Here is a 10494-nt window from a genome sequence, read left to right as displayed (position 1 = left end):
GGAGAAGAAGAGCAAGAAATAGAAAACTTGTTAGAAAAAGTAGTGATAGAAAGCTTCCCTAATTTGATGAAAGAAAAATCAAACAAATCCAGGAAGAACAGAGGGTCCCAATCAAGAGGAACCCAAATAGGCCCATTCCAAAACATATCATAATTAAAATGGCAAAATTCAAAGTCACAGAGCGAATCTTAAAGGCAGCAAGGGAGGAACAGAAAGTGACATACAAGGAAGTCCCAATAAGGCTAGCAGCTGACTTCTCAATGTAAACACTACAACCCAGAAGGGAAGGGCAAGAAACATTCCTAGTAAGGAAAAATTAAGGCCTGCAACCAAGACTATTCTAGCCAGCCAGGCACTCAATTAAAATGGAAGGCCAAATAAGGAGTTTCCCAGACAAAACAAAACTCAAAGAATACACTTCCACTAATCCAGCACTGCAAGATATGCTAAATGGATTGCTTTAAGAAAAGGTATAAAAAGAATGAGAGACAGAGGAACACAGGTACAAAAGAAGTAAAATGGCAATAAATAAGTACCTATCAATAATAATCTTAAATGTAAATATATTAAATGCTCCAATCAATAGACATAGGGTAGCTAAATGGATAAGAAATCATGACCCACACATATGCTGCCTACAAGAGACCCACCTCAGAACAAAAGACCTACACAGACTGAGAATGAAGGGTTGGAAAAAAAATATTCCAAGCAAATGAAGCAAAAAAAATAGCCAGGGAAGCAATATTTACATCAGACAAAATAGACTTCAAAATAAAAACCATAAAAAGAGACCCAGAAGAATACTTCATAATACTCAAGGGAAGAATGCATCAAGAAGACATAAACATTATAAACATATGCACCCAACATAGGAGCTCCCAAATATATAAGGAAACTCTTGGAGGACTTCAAGAAAAATATTGAGAGCAACACAATTATACTACAGGATTTTAACACCCTACTCTCAAAAATAAATAAATCTTCCAAACAAAATATCAATGAAGATAGTGTGGCACTGAACAATTCCTAGATCAAATGGACTTAACTGATGTATATAGAACTTTTCATCCCAAAGAAGCAAAATATATAGTCTTCTCAAATGCACATGGAACATTTCCAAAGACAGACCACATGATAGGACACAAAACAAGCCTCAACAAATTCAAGAAACTTGAAATCCTATCAAGCATCTTCTCAGACCACAAGGGCCTGAAACTAGAAACCAACCTCAAGGAAAAAACTCAAAAACACTCAAATTCAGGGAGATTAAATAGCATACTATTACACAATGAATGGGTTAAGGATGAGATCAAGGAAGAAATCAAAAAGTTTTTGGAATCAAATAAAAATGAACTTACAAAAGTCCAAAATGTATAGGACACAGTGAAGTCAGTCCTAAGAAGGAACTTCACAGTGATACAGGCCTACCTAAAAAAGAAAGAAAGATTTCAAATACACAACCTAACCCGACATCTACAAGAACTGGAAGAATATCAAAAATCAAAACCCAGATTGAGTAGAAGGAAGGAAATAACCAAGATCAGAGCAGAATTAAATGACGTAGAGACTAAAAGCACAATTCTAAGGATCAATGAATCCAAGAGCTGATTCTTCGAAAAGATAAACAAAATTGACAAGCCTTTAAGCAGGCTCATCAAGAAAAAGAGAAAGGGACTTCTGACAAGATGGAGGAATAGGTGGATGCACCGTGCCTCCTCACACAACCAAGATTAGAACAACAATAATTTACAGACAGAATATCACTCAGAACTGACAGAATTTATCTGAATGGAAGTCGGACAGCCAAGAAGTTAAAGTAGACCCGTACATCCAGACCGGTAGGAGACAACGAGCCAGGCGGGCGCGGGGCTGGTGCGGGTCGGTGGTGCACGGAGGTCAGGGGAAATTTGGCGCGAAATCGCACGACACCCATCCGGGGCACAAGAATGCAGCGGTGATCCCTGAGTGCGCAAGCTGCGGCTGGCGGACCCTGTGGGGCAGCGATTGTGGACCAGGGCACAGCTCGTAGCCCAGGAGCCCAAGGAAGGGCCTGAGCCCAGGAGAAGGGAACTACCGCCATTGTCCCCTGACGCTCCCGCCCCCGCCCCCGCCCCCACCCACACATATAACGTCACAATCTAGCGACCAGGGTGCCCAGCCCCAGTGAATACCTAAGGCTCTGCCTCCCACCGTAACAAGAGTGACCAGAGACAGGGAAAGACATAAGACATGTTTCCAACAGAACAGATCAGTCCCCAAGGACTCATCCTTTTGAGCGACTAAGAAATAGCCAATTTATCAGATGCACAGTTCAAAACACTGGTGATCAGAAAGCTCACAGAATTGGTTGATTTTGGGCGCAATTTAGATGAAAGGATGCAGGTTACCATAAAAGAGATGCAGGAAGATACGCGGAGGAGACCCAATAGTGAAAGGAAGGAATCTGAGTCTCAAAACAATACAGTGGACCAGAAGGAAGATAGAATCAACCAAGCAGGAAAGCATGATGAAATAAGAATTCAAAAAATTGAGGAAAAGCTTAAGAGCATCCAGGACACCTTTAAATGTTCCAACATCCGAATTATAGGGGTACCAGAACAGGAAGGAGAAAAGCAACAGATTGAGCATGTATTTGAACAAATAATAAAGGAGAACTTCCCCAATCTGGCAAAGGGAACAGTCTTCCAAGAAATCCAAGAAGCTCAGAGAGCCCCAAAGAAGTTGGACCCAAGAAGAAACACACCAAGGCACATCATAATTACATTAGCCAAGGTAAAAACGAAGGAGAGAATCCTAGAAGCAGCAAGAGATAAGGGGACAGTCACCTACAAAGGAGTTCCCATCAGACTGGCAGCTGATTTCTCAAAAGAGACCTTACAGGCAGGAAGGGGCTGGAAAGAAATATTCCAAGTCATGAAAGACAAGGACCTACATCCCAGATTGCTCTATCTAGCAAAGCTTTCATTTAGAATGGAAGGGAAGATAAAGTGTTTTGCAGATAAGGTCAAGTTAAAGGAGTTCATCATCACCAAGCCCTTATTTTATGAAATGCTAAAGGGACTTATCTAAGAAAAGAAGATAAAGAAAAGACATGTATAGTAAAAGGACAGCAAACTCACAATTATTAACAACCACACCTACAGCAAAACCAAAAGAAACTAAGTAAACAACTAGAATAGGAACAGAACCACAGAAATGGAGGGTACATGGAGGGCTAGCAGCAGGGGGATGGGATGAGGAGAGAGGGGGAAAAGGTATAGTGAATAAGTAGCATACAATGTAGGTTGAAAATAGATAGGGGGAGGGCAATAATAGTACGGGAAATGTAGAAGCTAAAGAACTCATAAGAATGACACATGGACATGAACTAAAGGGGGGGAATGTGGGTGGGAAAGGGGGTACAGGGTGGAGGGGAGAGAAGGGGGAAATGGGACAACTGTAATAGTATAATCAATAAAATACATTAAAAAAAGAGAAAGGATCCAAATAAACACAATCAGAAATGAAAGAGGAGAGATTACAACTGATGCCACACAAATACAAGGATTGTAAGAAATTACTGTGAAGAACTGTATGCCAAGAAATTTGAAAACCTAGGTGAAATGGACAAATTTCTAGAAAAATAGAATCTTCCAAAACTCAATGAAGAAGAAGCAGAAAGCCTGAACAGGACAATAACAGCTGACGAAATTTAAGCAGTAATCAAAAAACTCCCAACACACAAAAGCCCTGGATGAGATGGTTTCACAGAAGAATTTTACAAAACGTTTAAGGAAGAGCTAACCCCTATCCTTCACAGACTACTGCAAAAAATCCAAGAAGAAGGAAGACTCCCAAACTCTCTTTATGAAACCAGCATCGTCCTAATCTCAAAACCAGATAAAGACACAACAAAGAAAGAAAACTACAGGCCAATATCACTGATGAATGTAGATGCTAAAATCCTCAACAAAATATTGGCAAATCATATCCAGCAATACATTAAATTGATCATACACGTTGATCAGGTGGGATTCATCCCAGGGATGCAAGAATGGTACAATATTTGCAAATCAATAAACATAATGCATCACCAAACAAAAGGAAACTCAAAAATCATATGGTCATATCAATAGATGTGGAAGAAGCATTTGATAAGGTACAGCACCCATTTATGATTAAAACACTTAGCAAAGTGGGAATAGAAGAAGCATACCTAAACATAATAAAGGCCAATATGAGAAACATAGAGCCAATGTTATATTCAATGGGCAAAAGCTAAGAGCTTTCCCATTAAGATCAGAAACAAGACAAGAATGTTTGCTTTCACCACATCTATTCAACATAGTACTGGAAGTCCTAGCCACAGCAATCAGACAAGAAAAATAAATAAAAGGCATCCAAATTGGAAAGGAGGAAGCAAAACTGTCATTGTTTGGTGATGACATGATAGCATACATAGAAAATTCTATAGACTCCACCAAAAAACTACTCAACCTAATAAGTGAATTTGGCAAAACACCAGGATACAAAGTCATACTCATAAATCAAAGGCATTTTTGTATACCAACAATGAAATATCAGAAAGAGAAATCAGGAAAAAAAATATCGTTTGATATAGCAGTAAGAAAAATGAAGTGCCTAGAAATAAACCTAACAAAGGAATTAAAAGACCCATACTCAGAAAACTATACAACTCTGAAGAAAGAAATTAAGGAAGTCACAAACAAATGGAAACATGTACCATGCTCTTGGATTGTAAGAATTAACATCATCACGATGTCCATACTACCCATAATGCAATACCTATTACAATACCAGTGACATATTTCACATATATATAACAAATATTTCAAAAATTTATATGGAAGCTCTGCTGGCGTATCTCAGTGGATTGAGCACGGGCTGCGAACCAAAGTGTCGCAGGTTTGATTCCCAGTCAGGGTACATGCCTAGGTTGCAGGCCATGACCCCCAGCAACCACACAATGATGTCTCTCTCTCTCTCTCCCCCTCCCTCCCTCCCTTCCCTCTCTATAAATAAATAAATAAAATCTTTAAAAAAAATTTATATGAAACGATAAACAACTCCAAATAGCCTAAGCAATTTTGAGAAAGAAGAACAAAGTAGGAGAGATCACCATACCTGATAACCAAAGGTATTACAAGTCCACTGTAATCCAAACAGCCTGGTGCTCACATGAGAACAGACATATAGATCAATGGAAAAGAATAGAGAACCCAGAAATAAACCCAGGTCTCTATAGTCAATTAATATTCAACAAAGGGGACAAAAGCATTAAATGAAGTAAAAATAGCTTCTTCAACAAATAGCATTGGAAATCTGGACAGCTACATGTGAAAAAAGAATGAAACTCAACCATCAACTTACACCATACACAAAAATAAACTCAAGATGGATGAAAGACTTAAATATAAGTTGCACCACCATAAAAATTTTAGAGAACATAGGCAGGAAAATCTCAGATTTCCACATAGCAAATTTTTACTGATATGTCCCCTAGCTCAAGGGATACAAAGGAAGGAATAAACAAATGGGACTTCAACAAAATAAAAAGCTTCTGCACAACTAAAAAAAAAAATCAGCAAAATGTAAAGGGAACAAACCCTATGGGACAATATATTTACAAATGATGCCTTGGACAAGGGTTTGATCTCCAAAATATATAAAGAACTCAAATGACTTCCCTCCAGGAAGACAAATAATCCAATTAAAAAATGGGCAAAGGGTCTAAACAGTCATTTTTCCAAGGAGGACATACAGAGGGCCCAGAGATATATGAAAGGATGCTCAACATCACTAGCCATCAGAGAGATGCAAATTAAAGCCACAATGAGATACCACTTCACACCAGTCAGAATGGCCATTATAACAAAATCAACAAACAAGTGCTGGCAAGGTTGTGAAGAAAAGGGAACCCTGGAACACTGATAGTGGGAATGCAGACTGGTCCAGCCACTATGGAAAACAGTATGGAATTGCCTCAGAAAACTAAAAACAGAACTGTGTTTTTGACCTGGACATTCCACTGCTGGGATTGTACCCTAAGAATCCTGAAACACCAATTCAAAAGAACCTCTGCACCCTAATGATCATAGCAGCACAGTTTACAATAGCCAAGTGCTGGAAGCAACCTAAGTGCCCATCAGCAAATGAGTGCACCAAAAACTATGGTACATTTACACAATGGAATACAATGCAGCAGAAAGAAAGAAGGAGTTCCTACCCTTCCTGACAGCATGGATGGAACTGGAGAACATTATGCTAAGTGAAATGAGCCAGGCAGTGAAACACAAATACAATATAATCTGACCTATAAGTGGAACCTAATCAACAAAACAAGCAAGCAAGAAAAATATAACCAGAGACATTGAAATTAAGAACAAATGGACAGTAACCAGAGAGGAGGAGGGAGGAGATATGGGGGAAAAATGGGGAAGTGTTTTCAGGAACATGTACAAAGGACACATGGATAGAACCAAAAGGGGGTAAGATCAAGGGTGGGTGGTAGGGATAGCCGAGGTGGGGAGGAGTAGTGGTGGGGGAGGGGGAAATGGTTGTTCAAGTACAACAATAAAAACATGTGAACACAAGTTCTAGAAAAAAATAATAAATATAATTTAAAAATATACAAGTATCTATAGAATCTGGTTATAGGTATATATATTTTTTAATATATTTTATTGATTATGCTATTACAGTTGTCCCATTACCCCTCTTTATTCCCCTCCACCCTGCACACCCTCTCCCACCCACATTCCCCCACTTTAGTTCATGTCCATGTGTCATAAGTTCTTTAGCTTCAACATTTCCCATACTATTCTTGCCCTCCTCCTGTCTATTTTCTACCTACCATCTATACTACTTATTTTCCATATCTTTTCCCCTTCTCTCCTCCTCCCACTCCCCTGTTGCTAACCCTCCATGTGATCTCCCTTTCTGTGGTTCTGTTCCTGTTCTAGTTGTTTGCTTAGTTTCTTTTGGTTTTGTTTTAGGGGTGGTTGTTAATAATTATGAGTTTGCTGTCCTTTTACTATACATGTTTTTTTTAATCTTCTTTTCTTAGATAAGTCCCTTTAACATTTCATAAAATAAGGGCTTGGTGATGATGAACTCCTTTAACTTGACCTTATCTGAGAAGCACTTGATCTGCCCTCCCATTCTAAATGAAAGCTTTGCTAGATAGAGCAATCTGGGATGTAGGTCCTTGCCTTTCATGACTTGGAATACTTCTTTCCACCCCCTTATTCCCTGCAAGGTCTCTTTTGAGAAATCAGCTGCCAGCCTGATGGGAACTCCTTTGTAGGTTACTGTTTCCTTATCTCTTGCTTCTAGGATTCTCTCCTTCATTGTTACCTTGGCTAATGTAATTATGATGTGCCTTGGTGTGTTCCTCCTTGGATCCAACTTCTTTGGGACTCTCTGAGCTTCCTGGACTTCCTGGAAGTCTATTTCCTTTGCCAGAATGGGGAAGTTCTCCTTTATTATTTGTTCAAATAAATTTTCCACTTGTTGATCTTCCCCTTCCCTCTCTGGTACCCCTATAATTCGGATGTTGGAATGTTTAGAGATGTCCTGGAGGTTCCTAAGCCTCTCCTCATTTTTTTTGAATTCTTAATTCTTCATTCTTTTCTGGTTGTATGTTTCTTTCTTCCTTCTGGTCCACTCCATTGATGTGAGACCCAGCTTTCTTTCCATCACTATTGGTTCCCTGTGCATTTTTCTTTATTTCACTTATTGTAGCCTTCATTTTTTTATCTAATTTGTGACCAAAGTCAATCAATTCTGCGAGCATCCTGATCACCAGTGGTTTGAACTCTGCGTCTGATAGGTTGGCTATCTCTCAGTCACTTAAAAGTATTGGTTCTGGAGCTTTCATTTGTTCTTCTGTTTGAGCCATCTTTTTTTTTTTTTTTTTTTTGCACCTGTTACGTATGAGGGACAGAGCCTTAGGTGTTCACCAGGGCAGGTCAGTCCAGTCACTGAGTTGTGATGCTGTATGTGGGGGCAGAGTCCAAGAGGGAACAATGGCACTTGCTCTGCTCTCTGTCAGACTTCAGTCCCTTCTCCTGTTTCCCCCAAGCAAACTGGGCCTTTCTGGTGCTAGTTCCTTTGTGGGTGGGCTTGTGCACCCCGTGGGTCTTTCCAATGACCTCTCCTGTGAGGCTGGGAGTCTCTCCCTGTGCCTCAAGACCCACAGGTGTTTTCAATCAGTACACTGAGGCTCTATTTCCCAGCACTGGGACCCTGGGACTGCCCAGTCAGCCAGCCACCTTGCACGCAGTGCCTTGCTTCACAGTCGCCACCTTGCTGGGTCTGCTCATTGCCACCCCTTGGCCAGGGTCTGCCAGCTGCTGCTTGCACACCCAGGGTCTGCCTGCTGCGGTGTTGCCCTCCCAGGATGCCTTACACCAGTCCCAATGCTCTTTGTTCCACAACCCCTCTCCACCTGGCTGCCCAACTCCACCCCTCCTACCGGTCTGGATGAATGTGTCTATTTTAACTCCTTGGTTGTCCGACTTCTATACAGTTCAATTTTTTTGTCAGTTCTGGTTGTTATTCTGTTTCTAAATTGTTGTTGTCCCTATCTTGGTTGTGCAAGGAGGCACAGTGTGTCTACCTACACCTCCATCTTGGCCAGAAGTCTGGTTATAGGTACATATTAATGCAATATGAAAAATTATATGATGTAAAGCCAAAAATAAGCACTTTCAAAACATACCTTATAACAAGTTGGATAATTCTCAGTTTTTTTATTAACATTTTTTTTCTTTCTGTATAGAGAGGGCCACCTCATCAAACCTAAAGACAAAACAAAGAAATGTAATTGCCTACGTACTGTGGCTCCTACCCATCACTGTGGCTGGACTCAGGAAGTGTCCAGTAGGAGCTGGGTTGCCCTGCCTTTAGCTGCCACTGCTGATCCTAGACTCCCTAGCCAGGGCTCAGCCTAGCAACCATGACAGATGTGTACTCCTTGGATGGTATTCTGGTCTTTGGTTTGCTCTTTGTTTACACCTGTGCCCACTTCAAGAAAGTTCCTCATCTCAAAAACTGGCTGCTATCTAAGAAGGGAGGTTTGGGTGTGTTTTACAAAGGTGCTGTGATTGGAACCAGGCTGCATGGGGCAATCACCTGTATCATCATGGTCTTTTACATCCTGTTTATAAAATGAACTCCAAAGCATCCATCTCATTAACTGCCAACCAAGGGGACAAGGATAAAGAACATGTTGGGGGTTGGGGCCCAGCATAGAAGAGTTCAGCTAAAATCATCCAAGTCCTCAGGGTTATACCACAACATATGCCCCAACCATGTGTGGGGAAAAATCATGGTCAAAAACACTACTTATGCTTCAGGGGACTTCCTTAACTCAATCCTCACAGACAGCATATCATGTACAGATAAATTAAACCCTTTGGTGATAACATTACATATTTCCTGCTTAAAAACCTGTCATTTATTTTACTCCTCAGCTCTCACCAGGATCATTTATAACTGAAGGTCATTAGGGAAGGACATAAGCTGTATTCAGATCTCTTAGAAAGAGAGAATTTTTAAGACTTGACTTTTCCCCCCACTGTTTTGATTTAGATTTTGAAGATTAGAGGAGGGTGGGAAACAGGGTTTGCACAATGCCCAGAAATATTTTGGCTTTGGAAATTTATCTTTCGTATACCCATAAGGCAACATAAGTGAGCAACATGGTCCACATTGCAAAAAGAGAACAGATGAAATCACTGTGCTGTGTGCTGGGAGCTGGAGAGTTTTGCCAAGATAATCTGGGTCTACATGAGATTTGGGAGTTTTCCGTCTGTGATGAGACCAGAAAGCAGTAACTCAGAAAATACAAAATGTTCTATTCACCAGTACTCCCAAAAGAAGACTTCACCCCAACAAGTAGTACGTGAAAATCAATACTGTTTCTATTTTCCTAAAACCACTATTTCTATTTGCCTTTTTATATTTTCTAAATTACTGAATTGCTAAATACTATTAATCAGTTTTAAATCCCACCACTAGGGGAAAGAGAAATGATTGAAGAAATAATTGTTTAATATATTTACAGCTAGGGTAGAAGACATAAATCTAGTATATTAATTCATATACTAGTAAAGTCATCTAGTATAAATTAATTATGATATTAGATGGAAGTTTTATCATGTTATCCATGATACATATGTATTCTTTGTTTAAATCTGGATTATTATGGCCATTTTTAGTTGATTACCTGTTTTTCTTGGCCAACTCTTAATTTCTTCATATTATAATCCTCTTTAGCTGTCCTTCGTAATTTCTGTATATAAGAAAATGAGGAATTCAAGTGAGTGAGAGAAGTTGCTGACATTCATATGCATATTTGGACAGTTTAGATGAATAAAATGAGGGTGTTTTTAAAGTAAAGGAAAACAAAGCCTTGCAACTGGACTGATGACTTTTCCATAGAGTATCATAACTCCTGAGCAAATCACTTCAGATGACTCAAAATTTGAA

General features: G+C 39.7%; 1 protein-coding gene across 1 annotated transcript; it reads left to right on the top strand.

Annotated features, from left to right (window-relative positions):
• Positions 1-8959: 8959 nt before the first annotated feature.
• On the top strand, positions 8960-9175 carry LOC123826460 (protein kish-B-like). Its single transcript, XM_045850465.1, has one exon. The coding sequence runs from the start codon at positions 8960-8962 to the stop codon at positions 9173-9175; it is 216 nt and encodes a 71-aa protein (XP_045706421.1).
• Positions 9176-10494: the final 1319 nt, after the last annotated feature.

This window comes from Phyllostomus hastatus, unplaced genomic scaffold (assembly GCF_019186645.2).
Source record: "Phyllostomus hastatus isolate PE091 unplaced genomic scaffold, TTU_PhHast_1.1 phas_contig_80, whole genome shotgun sequence".
Classification (NCBI taxonomy): Eukaryota; Metazoa; Chordata; class Mammalia; order Chiroptera; family Phyllostomidae; genus Phyllostomus; species Phyllostomus hastatus.
The sequence above is the reverse complement of the archived record's forward strand: the minus strand, read 5'-3'. Positions and strand labels throughout refer to the sequence as shown.